The sequence below is a fragment of the Hordeum vulgare genome, chromosome 2H (assembly GCF_904849725.1).
Source record: "Hordeum vulgare subsp. vulgare chromosome 2H, MorexV3_pseudomolecules_assembly, whole genome shotgun sequence".
NCBI lineage: Eukaryota > Viridiplantae > Streptophyta > Magnoliopsida > Poales > Poaceae > Hordeum > Hordeum vulgare.
In genome coordinates, this window is record NC_058519.1 from 482,554,048 (window position 1) to 482,570,409 (window position 16,362).

General features: G+C 44.5%; 1 protein-coding gene across 1 annotated transcript; it reads right to left on the reverse strand.

Moving 5' to 3' along the window:
• Nucleotides 1–8,454: 8,454 nt before the first annotated feature.
• On the reverse strand, nt 8,455–10,607 carry LOC123430300 (glutathione S-transferase TCHQD). The gene is made up of 3 exons (XM_045114171.1): nt 10,396–10,607; nt 9,443–9,653; nt 8,455–9,342 (listed from the first exon to the last, which is right to left on the reverse strand). Exons 2-3 carry the CDS (start codon nt 9,649–9,651, stop codon nt 8,754–8,756), a joined length of 798 nt encoding a protein of 265 aa, XP_044970106.1. The 5' UTR covers nt 9,652–9,653; nt 10,396–10,607; the 3' UTR covers nt 8,455–8,753.
• Nucleotides 10,608–16,362: the final 5,755 nt, after the last annotated feature.

Below are 16,362 nucleotides of genomic sequence, written 5' to 3' on the forward strand. Positions count from 1 at the left end.
AAGGGAGGACAAGTAGAGATCTCCTTGGTAAGCTTTGCTTGGAGTTGATCATGAGACTCTTTCAGAGAGAAATGAACACCTTTCAAGACCTTGTGGGCCTTGTCAAGTGTGTCAAACTCCACTTTGAGTCTGTCATAGCCAACCCCAGGAGCATACTTTTCAGACTTAAGCATACGAGTAAGAACAACATCATGATCTAGTTTCTTTTGCATTTTAGCGCAGTCATCGTTGTATGACTCCCCAAGGGCCAAACGTAGAGTGCGCTCCTTTTATAGAGCAATAGATAATTCAGCAATTTCATCGGCATAGTCACGACTGTGTCCCTGAAGCTCGAAGATGGTCTCCTCATGAGACTCAATGAGGTCATTGGCCTCACCCAGTTGTTCCAAGAGAGCAACAAAGTGCTTCTTGGATTCTACCTTAATAGTGCACAGAAACTTGTCAAGATCATGCTCATTAAGTTCCCCAACATCACTATCATCAACACAATTTAACAATGAAGGAGCAGTAGAGATGTTGGTCTTAATGATGGGGGTTACCTGATTGATACCTTTTGTCATGAGGCACTTGGTGATGTGGTTTTCGTTGGGGGCGTTGAAGAGAGACACCTTCTGGGGAGAGGTAGTGGCAATAGCAACAACTGCCGTTGCCACTGTATCATCATCATCATCATCATCGGAAGGGTACTCTTCAAGGGCCACCATCCCTTTTGGGTGGGGTTTCTTCACAAAGTTGTTCTTGATTGTAAATGATTTGGTTTTGTCTTTGCGAATGAGCTTGCCCCCGTTGTCTTCCCTTTTCTCATAGGGACATTCGGCCACGAAGTGGCTCACGTTACCACAGTTATAACATGTCCTCACTCGTTGTTTGGGTTTGAATCCACTCGAGTTGTTCTTGGTGAAGGTGGGTCTTGAGTTCCTCTTGTTGCCCCACAATTGCCTTGACGCAAGAGCCATGTGCTCATGATAGGCATACTTTGTGTCTTCAGGGCAGCTCTCCTCTTCCTCATCCTCTTCTTCTTCTTCAAACATTGCTTTTGCTTTTAACGCAAGGTTGGGTGAAGTTGTCTTTGAGCGAACACGAGCAAGTGCATTGTCGGCTGTTTCGTTCATGATTGACATTGCAATAAATTCATCCAACACCTCACTGGAAGACAAGGAGTGGAAGTCTGGCCGCTGACGAATGACAGATGACATGGCTTTGTTGAAAGGCATGATGGCTTTGAGAAACTTGCGCTTGACCCATGTATCATCCACATCCTTGCTCCCATGATCCTTGAGTGCCACAGCAATAGCAGTCACCCTCCGATAGAGATCACGAGGGTCCTCGTCTTCCTTCATCACAAACTCATCGGCCTTATCAAGTATCACTTCATAGTTGGATCGTTGAATGCTTGAGCTTCCCTTGTACAACACCATAATATGCTCCCAACAATCCTTGGCCAAAGTGAAGGGACGCAGGTGAGGAAGATCTTCAGGTGGCACTACGGACTGGAGAATGAACAAAGCGGAGTGATTGTATTGATTGTCTGCATCATCTCTTGGAGTGAGGTTGCTTGGATCATGGGGATAATATCCTTGCTCGATGATTCTCCACAAATTTGTTGAACTGTGATTCAAATGAGACTTAATAGAAAATACCCAGTTAGCAAAGTCACCTTTCACAAGCTTAGGAGGAGGACCAACAGGGTTAAGACGCGGTGTGGGAACGGATCCTCCATAGACCATGAGGGTGGAACTGAGGCATAGGTTCCAGTCCCATCCTTTTCGTGAGATGAGGAAGGTCGCATACCTTTAGCCGCTTCCTTAGAGGAATTGGCCTCCGAATCGGTGATGGTGGGTTTAACCACTAACGCCGGTTCGGATGGACTTTTAAATCCCTCAATTAACTCTTTAAGCATGGTCTTGACTTCGTTCGTCAAGGACGTCTTGAGGGCGGCCATAGCCGTATTCAAGTCGTCCCTTGTGACCGAAGTCAAGTCCATGGCCTCGGGTTTCCCATGGTTAATTCCCTCTTCGCCTTCCATACTCTTCGGGTGGTGAAACCCTTAATAAAGAGACGCGGCTCTGATACCAATTGAAAGGATCGATATGGTTGACTAGAGGGGGGGTGAATAGGCAACTACCACTTTTTAATTAATCTTAGCAAGTTAGGGTAAACAACATACGGGTTCACAAATATAACAACAATGGGGTGAACCGTAATGAAGCTAACAACGAGAGCTACTAAGACAAGTAAGAGATAGACAACAACATAAGCATACACAAAGTAAAGGTTAGAGATAACCACAAGTGGAACCAATGAAGACGAGGATGTGTTACCGAAGTTCCTTCCCTTTGACAGGAAGTACGTCTCCGTTGGAGCGGTGTGGAGGCAAAATGCTCCCCAATAAGCCACTAAGGCCACCGTATTCTCCTCACGCCCTCGCACGATGCAAGATACCGTGATTCCAATATATGTGCCCTTGAAGGCGGCGACCGAACCTTTACAAACGAGGTTGGGGCAAACTCCACACAAAGCTTGGAGGCTCCCAACAAGACCACGAAGCTTCACCACAATGGAATGTGGCTTCGAGGTGACCTCAACCGTCTAGGATGCTCAAACACCCAAGAGTAACAAGATCCGCAAGGGATTGATGGGGGAATCAACTTTTCTCTTGGTGGACGTGTAGATCTAGGCCTTCTCAACCAATCCCTAAAGAATCAACAAGTTTGATTGGCTAGGGAGAGAGATCGGACACTTTTGAGCTTAGGGAGCAACAATGGAGCTTGGGAGGGTAAGAGATAAGGTTCCACAGCTAGAAGAACCCTTTATATAGTGGGGGGGGGAATCCAACCGTTTTCCCACTCACAGCCCGTGCCTAGCGGTACTACAGCTGGATGCAGCGGTACTACCGCTGGCACTCCAGCGGTACTAACGCTGGCTGCAGCGGTACTACCTCTGGGCCCATGGTAGTGCATAGGCACTACCACCGCCAAGAAAGTCTTCGCAAAAAGGTCCGTCCAAGTACTACCGCTAGGAAGGCGGTACTAAGCACCTGGAGCGGTACTACCGCTGACCAGGGGCGGTACTACCGCTAGGGCTAGCGGTACTACCGCTGGCTGCAGCGGTACTACCGCTAGCACTCCAGCGGTACTACCGCTAGGCACAGCAGTACTACCGCTGAGGGACCATTTTCTAAGAGGAAAGAAACACAAAGGAAGGAGCCACTCCAAAGTTGCCGGTAAGTGGGAAAAGAGGTGTAGTGTGCACGTGCAAGATTGATTCCACCCAAACCTTTCCACTACGGTTCCCCTCTTAATAGTACGGCTTTCCTATGACTCAAATAAAGAGAATCGTAGAGAACACCGTGCTTCTGTTCCATGAAAGAGGGGGCGAGTCGTCTTGTGCCGTTGACGTGTGTTATCTGAAATCTTAACACACACGGTTAGTCCTTTGCGGTACTGTCATCAATCATCAAAATTACTTAGGCATAAACTATGCCCCAACAAGGTTCTTGCTCTTGAGTAAACTCCTTGAGATGCCAACGACGGTTCGATTGCGCCTTTCAACGACCCCGTTCTGCTGCGGCGTGTAAGGTGGCGTGAGGAACCTCTTTATGCCAATCTTCTTGCAGTAGTCGTTGAACTCATTCGACGTAAACTCTCCGCCGCGATCTGTCCGTAGAGCGCGAACATTCAGCTTGTGTTCCATCTCCGTTGCAGCCTTCAGCTTCTTGAACGCTTCAAACGCCTCATCTTTAGATCGTAGGAGAATGACCCACATATATCTCGAGTAGTCGTCCACCACAAGGAAGAAATACTTCTTTCCCGCGTGAGTTGCCGGGGTGATAGGGCCACATAGATCACCATGGAGCAGCTCGAGTGCATCACTTGTACGATAGGTAGACTGAGCAGGGAACGGCCTGTGGTGCTGTTTTCCAACCAAGCACCCATCACATACTCGATCAACATGGTCGATAACTGGCATCCCGGATACCATCTCCATCTTTGAGATCTTCTTCAAGGCGTAGAAGTTAATGTGTCCAAATCTAGCATGCCATAACCACGAATCATCATCACTCTTGGCAAGCCAACACTCCGGTTAAGATTGATCAAGGTTGAGGATATAGAGTCTATTCCGTGTGCGATTAACACGAGCTAGCACGTTTCGGAGGTTGTCGAAGATCATCATCACTCCGTTCTCGATATTCACCTTGCATCCATTCTCGTCAAGCTTCCCAATAGAGATGATGTTGTTGCGCAGCCGTGGGATGTAGTACACTCCCGTGAGTATGCGATGTTCGCCTGTGAGACCCTCGAAGAGGACAGATCCTTGCCCGCAAATCTCCACAGCTAAACCATCACCGAACTTGACCGAGCCTTCAACATCGTATTCCAGCTCGAGGAATTTCTCCTTGCACCCCGTCATGTGGTTACTGGCACCCGTGTCGAGATACCACGACACGTTCTGTCACCGGATAACTTCGGCGTCACTTTCTTCTCATGAAGTAGCACCTTCCAGCTTGGTTTCACAACCACCGTTTCAATAAGATCACAAACTTCGGCCATCAGAAGACCTGAACCTTCGTCTTCCTGCTTTGCCAAATTTGCCTTGATCTCCCGCTTGTTAGGCTTTGGACAATCCTTTGCAAAGTGACCCATCTCATTGCAGTTATAGCACTTAACCTCGGATAAATCCAAGTTCCGTGGCTTCCGCCCTTTAGATTGGTCCGCCTTACCACGACCTTGTGGCTTGCCTTTTCCGGTTTGTCCGTCGCGCTTCACGTTGCTTGACCCTTCGCCACCATCACGCCTTCCTTTGCTACTTGGGGCCTCTCAATCTGCGCGCGAGTACATGAGTTGGTCACTACCTCCTCCTTTGCCTTTCCGACAGCCACGAGCATTCTCTTCCCATGTCCGCAGGCGTCCGATCGCCTCCGTTATGGTCATGTCGTCGATGTCGTAAAGCTACTCAAGTGTGCCGATGATGTATGTGAATTTATCAGTCACCGAACTGAAAAATTTCTCCACAATCTCGGTCTCCTTGAGCTTTGCACCAAGCGCGCGGATCTCTCCCACCAAAGTAGTAAGACGCATAGCATAGTCGTTCACCGATTCAGTTTCCTCCATCTGCAACTTGTGAAATTGGCGCTTCAGCACTTGTGCCCGAGCCTTGGTGACGCGATCTTCTCCGATCCTCATCTCCTTGAGTGTGTTCCACGCCTCTCTTGCCGTCTCAAACTCCGCCAATGTCATTAGCACGGAATCCGGCACGGACTGGGCTATGGCGGCCATGGCACCTTCGTCGGACTCATCATCGACGTCGTTGTCCGTGATTGCCTGCCACACTCGAAGGGTTCGGAGAATAATCTTCATCTTCACCGCCCACACGCCGTAGTTGACGTCGGTGAGCATCGGGTACTGGATGTGGATGTTGTGATGCGCCTGGACGTTGGCGCCGCTCGTTCCTCCACCATTGGTTGCTGACTTGACGCCCTTCTTCACCTTGTCGCCGTTCTTGTTCGCCTTGGCACCGTCCTTGCCGGACTTGACCGACTCAGCGTCGCTGTCCGCCATCGTAGATCGTAGATCGTCGAGGCTCTAGATACCAATTGTTGGCTTTTGAACGTGCGTATGCAGCCGTACAGGCGTGCCTACGCGATTCTTGCTTCGGTCGGCTACTTGACGGAACTTGCCTAACTAGCGACACGAATAAAACTGATCGATGGATTTGATGACTAAAGGCCCGTGTCGAGCCTTTGCTTTGTATTGCTTTTCGTTTTTCTTGGTGTTACAATCAACACCCCTAGGGTGCCTTTTATACACGTCCATAAGGGACTATGGAAATAGACTAGGACTAGGTATCCTAATACTACTAGGACTAGGTTTGGCTTTCTTTCCTAATCCTATGTGTACAGGGCAACGTGATTAACTCACACTCTTGTACATTAAGGAGATTCTAGAACTATGCTCTGTTATTGCTGTCAATCTCTTTGGGTTAAGAAAGCTTCTGTTATGCAGTAAATTTAGTTGTGTGATCCTGTTTTATGATTGTTCATTTGACGACATGGCTTCCTGTTGCAAATTGCAGTGCACAATACTAAACTTTGGTTGCAAATTTGCAGATTATTGACGCAACAATTCTTGACAAGCAGATTGTTCATTCAACTTTGTACAAACTATGGAATGACGGGCACATAGATACAGAGGTCTGTCTCCTAGTTCCATCAGAAAAGGAGTATTTTTGTTTGGAGGGCCGAGAGAATGACACGCTTTAAATGTTAGCTGTGTGGTTTATCTAAAAGACAATTTCACTGCTTCGATGATCTACTATTTTACTATACCATGCAGGTGGCCCATGTTAGCCTTACAAATGCATCATGGATTTATGATATATTGCGCTACTTTCATCATAAATCTGCATACATGTATAGGCATTAAACATTAATGCTATTTTGAAATGCTATTTGAGCATTTGGGACAAAGCTTGTAAACAAACTTGATAAATTAGTTAATACAGAAGTAAGTGTCTAAAGGTTTGGTTTCTTGACACGTTACGTACTTAAATGCAAATAATATCCAGTTATATGTGCTAGAGGATTTCCTAGTGTAAATAATACCTGACAGGTAAATGAAATGTCTTGGTGTGTTTCGTGGTGCGAGTAGAATCTAAAAAATGAATTATAGTACTACTAAATTATGAAATATAAGCCAGTAGCCCTGTTAAGCCGACATCTTATCTTATCTTATGAATGGATTAAGGCATGCCAAAGAGACAAACAAACACAGAAAATAGCAAATCTGGTACGCAGGGTTATTAACTTGAACGAAATCATATTATACCATGAATCCTTTTTATGTTGTGTGATCTAGAAGGAAGGGGGGAGACTAGTATAAAAACAGAGTTTACGGTGTTAGACGAGGAAGAGGAAGGAACACCAAAGAACAATAGGCATGCGAGGCATCAGGAACTGAGCTCTTTAGCCTTTACAGTGTTAGACGAGGAACTGAGCTCTTTAGCCTTGCATCATGTCCCATGCCCACCGCTCTTAGGCCCTCTTTTCTTCCTCTTCCCGTCTCATAGTGGACATTTCATATCACTTGAATGTATGCACATATATGTTCTGTTTTTCTGCGGAAGTGATTTAGCAAACAAAAAAGGAAGAGGAAGGAGCGCATAAGGACGATAGGAATGAGAAGCATTGGGAAATATCTCCACCTCAACACAAGAGGTGGAGAAACAGATAAGTTAGTAAGAGTTAGTAAGATAGGCTTTCTTCTATGTTCTCATTTGAGATCTCACGTCAAATATATGTGCATATATTTTGTTTCTACGCTAAAGCAGCCAAGCAAGCCAAAAAGAAAAGGAAGGAGTGCTTGAGAACAATAGGAATAGGAGGCATCGGGAAATACCAAACTGAATTCTCACCTCCAACACTAGAGGCGAAAACAAAGTAAGTTAGGCTTTCCTCCATGTTCCCATTCCTACTGCTCTCAGGCTCTCTTTTCTTCCTTTTCTCGACTAGCCTTCTAGATCTCAGATAATCTAAGTATGTGCACACATATGTGCACACATATTTAAGGTTTATGCATTAATCTAATGCGCAAGCGAAAGGGGAGAGGAGGGAAAGCTCAAGAACCATAAGAATGGGAGACATCAGGAAAGCACAAAACTAAATGTTTGCACCTCCAACACTAGAGGTGGAAACAAAAAAGTTAAGCTTTCCTTCATGTTCCCATTCCTAGCGCTCTTATGCTCTCTCTTTCTTCCTCTTCCCTGCTTACTCTCGGAGCCTACAAAATCTGAAAGAAAAAAGTATCAGACAACAAGCTTGAATTGCTGGATGAAGTGTTTCAGCTATGGTGTATAAATAGACGTGCTGTGCACTATGTCGACAACCACAGGGGGGTCAAGTAATAAAGACACCTAGTGCATCTAGTATTACTATAGAGTCAATGATAATGGGGCCCATTCTTGTGTACTGTACATGTAAAGCATGTGCATGGAGATCTTCTGCTTACATATCTGGGAAGCTCTGCACTCATACAGTAGGAAAATAGTTCATTGCTATTTGAGTTTTTAAAAATATGAACATGAAAAAATTAAACTATGAAAAAAATATTGTTTTTTAACACGAGGCAAAAGTTTTGCCCGTTTTATTGATTAAGAAGAAGATTGTTGCCCAGCTAATTACAGAAAACCCAGGAGAAAACCGAAACAAGAAGGGCTGAGCACACTTCCAACATCAAAAAACACAGGGCCAAGCCCACGCACGCTGACATCAGAAAAATTAACTTATGAGAAAAATATGAGTAAACAAATTTTAATTCATAATTTAATTTGCAATTAGAAGCTATGAGCTAGAAACAATATGAAATTGAAAAAACTAGTCTCTCTAACAAACTTGGAAAACATATAATCAAATAGAAAAGAAGATTGCAGTGACAACTGGTACATAAGATACCTTAGACATGAGGAGCGCTAAAACAGATGATAGAAATAATATTTGTCCATGAACAGAGACACATCGTATCAGAAAATCCAAACTGTGTATATAGGCCTATTATTCTGCAAATAATTCAACATCTAGATTCTGTAGGCTCTAAACAGCGACATTGGAGCAGACAGGTGTATAGAAAACAAAACTCTCAGGAACCATCAGCCTGGCCTTGGAGGAAAAACACATGATGGTATACTGGTCATATATTCAGCCTAAACTTTACTGTACACATTGGTTCAGCGTGTATCGGGTATGCAACACGCTGAACCACCTAGTATTTTCGGAACAAGGTTCGAACACAAAGGAAGAACGAGGTCCTAAAGAGAGTACGGTACTTCTTCCACCCGTTGAAGTACTTCCCAATTACAACCTTGTAGCTTGGCCTCTGCTTGACCAATGTGTGGTACTCCAGGACCCTGGGCCGGCTACTGATGTATTCCTCATGCAGATCAAGAAGGGCTATTCGTGCAAGAATGGGAATGAACATCGAATCAGCTGGTGAGAATTCATCGCCAGCGAGATATTTGGTCTTGTTGAGCTGGGCCTCAACATCATCAAGGAGTTTGCTCAGCTCCTCCTCACTTTGCCGCATAGTCTCAGGGTCCTTCAGTCTGTCTTCGGTCTCATATGCATCACGGAGCTTGACATGGTACATGCTAGCTAAATCTGGGGCTTCAGCCATTCGAGCAATCAGCACTCGACGAATGAACTTGGAGACAAATGAACGGTACTTTAGTGGGGTGTGAGTTAGTGTGAACATCTTAGGATTCCAACCATCAACTTTCTGCATCCATTGGAGAACCTCGGTATTCACAGGCTGTATTTCACCACTTAAGTGCACTGCGAGTCTGTCTATGTACCTATGAAAATATAGAGGAGATAAATGAATATTGCTGTTTGATCAGCAGTATCGAATGCGTCTAAGTTTGAGCCATTCCAAGGGTGAATGAAAGAACGTACTGGATGATATCGATGGCGCGGAAAATGACATGAGCGCCATTTTGGAAGACAGGGAGCTTCGCTGAAGGGTTCATTCGGAAGAAGGCCACATTCATGTTTTTCCCCGTTAGCGGATTGACATGATATGATGTGTAGTCAATACCCTTCTCTTCCAGGGCTATCCGCACCTTCTGACTGTCCAGTGAATACGGATGGTGATACAGCTGCATTGCTACATTAGCAGCAAAAAAAAAACATGTGATTAGTATCCCTGATCGGTCTTGCAGTGTGAATGGACTATGATGGGAGATGGACAGTTCGCTCAAACTAAGTTGCAGTGTGAGTAAGAGACTGTTATGAGAAAATAGGCAGTTGGTTCAAACGAAGTAGTCTCGGGGGATAGATGGAAGCAAGGTGGGTGGTTAGTGTGCGTATATTCAGATAGTTGCATATGGAAAAGGCGAAAACTATGAGAGTAATTGAAGACACGCAATATTCAGAGTCAAAAAACAACGGATTGATCATTTCATCTGTACATGTTTAATGTTATAATTTATTCATCAGACGATACTACTAATACATATACTGATCATAACATCTGCATCTCACTACAAATTCTAAGCACAAGGACCAATCGCGTTTGCCTCAGTTAGATGTTAGCCGGAACCAATCGCGTTGCAGTGTGAAATATAGACCTCTAATCTCCCGGGGTCATGAATTCAGGATCAACACACTCTTACAAGTGCTTTTAAATTGGGGGAAAAGGCGGCTTTGTCCAGAATCTCGCCTTTAGCCCAAAAGTACTTGTACGCAACCACAAAAATAGACAACCAAATCTAATGCACCCAGTCCGGCGAGTTCCACTCAGAAGTCAATCGGCGCCCGCGCCCGCGGCTGATCTCACACATACGCCCAACCGAAAGGGGCAGCAGAAAAAGAACCAACAAACGGCGAAGCAGAGAGAAGGGCCTTACCTGGCGAGGAGTCGCGGGCGGAGGCGAGGGCGACGGCGGGGGGCGGAGGATGGGAGACCGGAGAGGCTTCGCGAAAGATCCTTCTCGGCGAGGAGACGGTTGGGGGGGAAGTGGGGATGTTGTTGGTTCTCGTCCTCGCCGGAACTCCTGAAGTGAACTGTATTTCAGGCTGTCCTCACAACTTTGTTTGTCCCTCTGTCACTCTCCTTTCCTTTGCCTGCCCAGTCGACGCGCTCTTGCCACCGTGTTCTGGTCGGTCGGTTACTCGGGTTTGATTATCTCCAGAGATCCCTGCTGCGTGCACCCGGGTGTGATGCCCCACGAATCAATGCATGTGTCTAGTTGTGCAAGTATATGCTTGCTTGTGTGGGAAGCAGGAAGTATCATGTACACTATACTTCAAAAGTATTGCATGTCTTCTCCATTAAAAATGAGAAGAAAAAACAAGTACCATCACATGTGAAGGATAGTCATACGCGATATCTACGCTCCACCCCCACGCATGTCAAGCTATGATATATGCGATGCATTCCCACCTATGTGCAGGGACAAAGTCACGATCCATGAAGAAGGGCGGAGGGGTGGGGGGAAGGGGGGGGGCAAACACTAGTTTGAAGAGTGTTTATGCATTTTTTCGGAAATTTGAAGTGTGTATTGGCAAAAAGACAGTCAACCATGGGGGCCATGGCTCCCCCTTGCCCCTTTGGATCCGTCGTTGCCTTTGTGTGTCGCCTTTTGAAAGCGTAAGCTCTACAAAAAAAAGGACACAACTTGGCTTGTGTGCGACTAGACATGATCAAGCACACGGCTATTGCGCTCAATCCACATGGAGCGCAGTCTCTTGGTGACGATAGAGCTCATCTCCGTATGAAGATGACGGGGTGCAATTGAGCATACCATTGGCCACCAGCCAACAAGGTCCTCCAATCCATTTGGTATAAAACCGTGTCGCTTATATGGCAAGAGTGCATGATACCAAAGTTCTTGAGAAAAGGGAAACCTCAAAAGCATGTGTTGGGTATCTCCTAAACATGGCGGCAAAGCAAGTGGCAGGGAGGGTGCTGGAGCGCACGTCCTACCAACCTATCCACGGTCTAGATGTTGTTTTGACGATGAGCCACATGTAAATATCTACCTCCAAAGGCGCCCAAGAATCCCACAACTACCTAGAGTATAGGCGAATTCACAGTTGAAGATGAATGCAGCGTAAATCTCTCTCAAAGAATACATATTGTTGACTGAGAGGCACCTGGAGAAGGAGGTTTGGCATGTCATCAATGCTCCGATCCTGCAACAAGACCAAAACTCGAGGAACTCAATGATTGTCGACACAGATGGCGTTCCATTGATATCATCGACCCACCTCGCTCTGGGAAAAGAATAGGCCACAACACTATTTGCATCACCGACCGCACAAAGCTAAGCAGGTGGGGAGAAATTTGTGTGATACTATGACCATTGATCCACCGATTCGTCCATAACCTCATATGATTACCATCCCCTAGCAAGCAATGCATCCCACATGCGCAAGCTCCTTCGGACTCAGTGCAATCTGCATGCCTATCCACGGTTTTCCCAAAATAGTTTTCTCCCGCCATCGCCACCTGATGTAAAGGGACCGATTCAACAAGCCAAGGTTCAGCACCGCAAGCCCGCATAGAGGCTTGGGCGTACACACAATATGTCATGCCACCAGACAACATCCTCAGGCGTCCTCAAAGCTCCTCTAGAAGAACCCTTGCATAAGCTTGTCTATGCACTTAAAGAACTATGGCGGAAGATCAAGCGCCATCATGTGGAAGATAGGCATGGCTAAGAGCTTGGAGTGGAAAAACAAATACGAGTCAACCAAGGAGTTGCACGGTAATGTTGTCGACGAGCGATTGGTGCTCTGCTCTAGATAGAGCCTTGATTGAAAGTGTCAATCCAAATACTTAACGGGGAAGGGTTGTATCAGGCAATAGAGGGCACTCATGATGCCCTACAAGTCCAAAACAATACAAAGAGTTGGCAACACTTAGCTTTTTGAGAAATTGCATACCATACGCAACGTCGCTAGAAAAGAACGGAGTAGATCCCTCTGTGCGATGGCCTCCTGGGCGTTGGCTTCATCGAAAGCAGAACATCGTCGATATAAAAGTGACAACCGGTGGTGAGACTCCAACGGTGAAGCGGCTCAAACACATCTGCTGCCCGACCTTAGTGAAGATGGTCGCCAACACATCCATGGCAATGATGAACAGTAACGGGAGGACCCCCCCCCCATCCGATAGTCCACGGTCGTGTTGGAAATATGCCCTAAGGCAATAATGAATATATTATAACGTCTTATATTTTTCATTCATAATTAAAAGTTATATTTGTGTATTATACTCCCTCCGTTCCTAAATATAAGTCTTTAAAGAAGTTTCATTAAAGGACTATATACGGATGTATATAGACATACTTTAGAGTGTAGATTCACTCATTTTACTCCGTATGTAGACTACTAGTGAAATATCTTAAAAGACTTATATTTAGGAACGGAGGGAGTAGTTTGCGTTGGTTCTTAAGTATGAGATATAGAGGAAAACTCATCGCATGTATGAAAACATAAACACCAAATGGACCCCTGGTCATGCATCTAGGACTAGTTCATGTATTGAAGATGATCGTATCTTTTCTGATCATGAGCATTGTTAAAGTAACATGCCATAATAATAAGAACACATTTTTATCAAAATAATGGTGTTGGGTAGACCCAACTTATGAATTACTACGACCTTCGGCGATTTTGACCACTATAGCCACGGGAGAGAAGACGAGGGGAGGGGCGCAGGGCTGTTAGCGGATGGGGTTGCTGAATATGACTTCGACGGCCACGACACGGGTCGGATGGACAAGCGTTGATGAGAGTGTATTTTGCATGCATATATTTTTAGCAGGAAGTATGTATTTAAGGAGCTTGTTCCTGAATTTTTGAGCTATAAAAGGTCTTCAGAAAAAAGACTAGATTGCACTTACTAAACCGGATATCTTTAGGGGATTGTAATTTTTTTAAGAGGAAAGTAGAGATGCTTTCACTAACCAAACGCCCCGTTCAGTAAAGCGTTGGTTGTGGATCAATTTTGCATGGGCGAGCGGCACGCAAGCCTGTAGTGCAGCCGATATGTGTGTGATCCAAGTATTTTTGCTTGGCGGGGCCAATGGGTGCGGCGATGACGTAGGAGAGGTCAGCGTCAACAACAACGTGACGGTTACCTCACGCCGTATGCCCATCGCGTCCAACTCCGTTCTCCTCTGCCGACCATCCGATCCGACATGAACTCGGCGACAATTCAAGGAAAAAGTTTTCAACCTTGAATTTATATTGGTCGAACGAAATAAACCCTCAACTCGAAATCCCGATCCATTGCACCCTCAATATGCAATCTCGGTCTAAATCAAATTCTCGCACCATGTCAACTGGGATTCATTTTTTGGACCGGCCTGTTTTAAAACCACTATTTAATATTTTTATAAACATATTTCGAAACGGACAACACATTTCCAAACAAATATTTTTTCCCTGAAACACGAACATTTTTTATAATATGCGAACCATTTTATAAAATCTCTCAAAAATAGAAAACGTGAATTTTTTTCAAAATCAGAACATTTTTCAAATTCGAAAATACTTTTTGGATGCGCGAACATTTTTTCTTGTAGTTGTGGAGTGATGCATGCATTTGTTCTTGTAGTTGTGAGTATATTAAGACTGTAGCTTAAGCTTTACCTGGTCAGCATTTTTTTAAATTTGTTAATCTTTTTCAAAAATGACGAACCTTTTTTCAAATATTTCTTATAGTGTGTTGGGACAAATCCGGTCCGACGAGGAACGCCGAATAGCCTACAGGTATGCATAATACACACCATGACAACCCACACATACACGTACATGCACACGTAATATACAATAAATATTTTAACGACACACAATGAACTCTATATAATATAAAAGAAAATAAATAGTAACAAAAAAAGAAATTGAAAAGTATAAAAGTATAAAATATAAACTGAAATAGAAAATAAAAATAAAATAAAAACGAAAGGAAAAAAAGAACCAGAAAACAAAAATATAAAAAACAAATAACAAACGAAAACCTGAAGCAAAACAATGCGTAGCACTCGTTGCCGTGAAAAGGGAGCTTCATTGTTCGAAACTAATATGTGAGGAATGTACACGGTCATTAATTGATGACTGTAAAATAATGTTAGAGCCAACGACCTAGCTGAGGTTCAAAATATATTTCAAAATTATAAAAATATACATGTGTGTAATTTTAAAATTATTGCATTTGGAAAATGTTCATACATTTCAAAAAAATGTTGGGGACAATTAAAAAAATGTATATGATGTATTATTATTTTTAACATGTATTCTAAAAAAATGTTAATCATATGTTAAAAACCATTTTAAGGTGCTTCCTACGTACTATAAAATAACCTGTGGACTTCACAATGTTTTTGAAAATCCCTGAATTTTAATTTTAAAAATTCATCTATTTGTTTTCAAAATCGTTGAACTTTTTTTATATCCATGGTTATTTCTTCAAAATTCGTGAACTTTTTTTCTCACTTTTTTTTAATTTCCTAAATATTGTGATGTCCGATAGCGAGATGGGTCTGACTGGTCTGGCCCAGTCTTTTTCGCGCGTGCACAGCCCAATCCCGGTTAAGTCAGCAATCCCCGTTTGCCAAACGAATGCAGGGTTTTTTTTAGACCAGGATTACATAGTTCAGGGTGCAATCGACAGGGATTTCGAGTTGGAGGTTCGTTTCGTCGAACCTCTACAAATTCAGGGTTCAAAATGGACTTTTTCCACAATTCAACTCGCATGACCGTCCATCAGATCGAAGCACGTGTATGCTAAAAGGGGTAGTAAGAGATTGGTGAAATTGATGTCTATTGCTTGTGCCTCGTGGCATATATATATTTAATTTTTTAAGATAATACACACAACTTCGCATTAGCTTCATTCAGTTGAGCGCAATACATGAACCGAATCAATGATATACCCTCTAACCACTAAAGCTAAGAATAGGAGCAGAATGAGAAAGATGGTAATTAGCAAACATAACATATAACGTTATACGCATTGAAGATCAATTTTAGCATAACACTTAATAGCAAGAAACAACATGGAACAATTAATTTGCAGCTTCGCAAACTCCAAATTGCAATGAATTTTATACACTTGATCAAAAATGAAGTTTTTTGACATATTGCTTAGACATACGACTTATTTACCCCAAGTCTCGAACCTCAATAGGTGATTTGATCCGAGGGATGGTAGCCGAGCCACAAGGTTATAACTATGAAGTACTCTGCGCTTGGAAGAAGTACCACTACGGGACTGAAGGGATATGCCGACGGCCATATCGCGTCGGCATAGGGGTATGTCGACAGCCACCGTCGGCGTACCCGCCCGGGTTCATCGACATAGGTACCTACATCAACGCCTGTCGTATAGCCGTCGGCGTAGAAGACTGTTGCCAACCTTTGCCACATGACGACAGATGACGGCGCCGGCGCTCGACACCTAACCGGAGTCTGCCACGTGGCACCCCTATGCCGACGGCACCAGAGCTGAGCCGAGGGGGAGGCCGATGGCGTAGATCTGCCACATGGCGGTCCCTGGCGTGCTCTGGCGTGAGGCTACGCCGACGGTTTAGCCATCAGCGTAGATCTACCATGTGGCGGTTTCTGGTGCTTCTTGGCGCATGGCTACGCCGACGGCATAGCCATCAACGTATCTCTACAATGTGGCAGCTTCTCGTGCTTTGTGGCGCATGGCTACGTCGACGGCATAGCCGGCGACATATTTCCTATTTTTCCTGCTCATGTTCAATTCAAATACAGAACACACATATATCACAGATCATATACACGATACATATATATCACAGATCCACACCATTATCGCCACAAGATAAGTATTACCATCA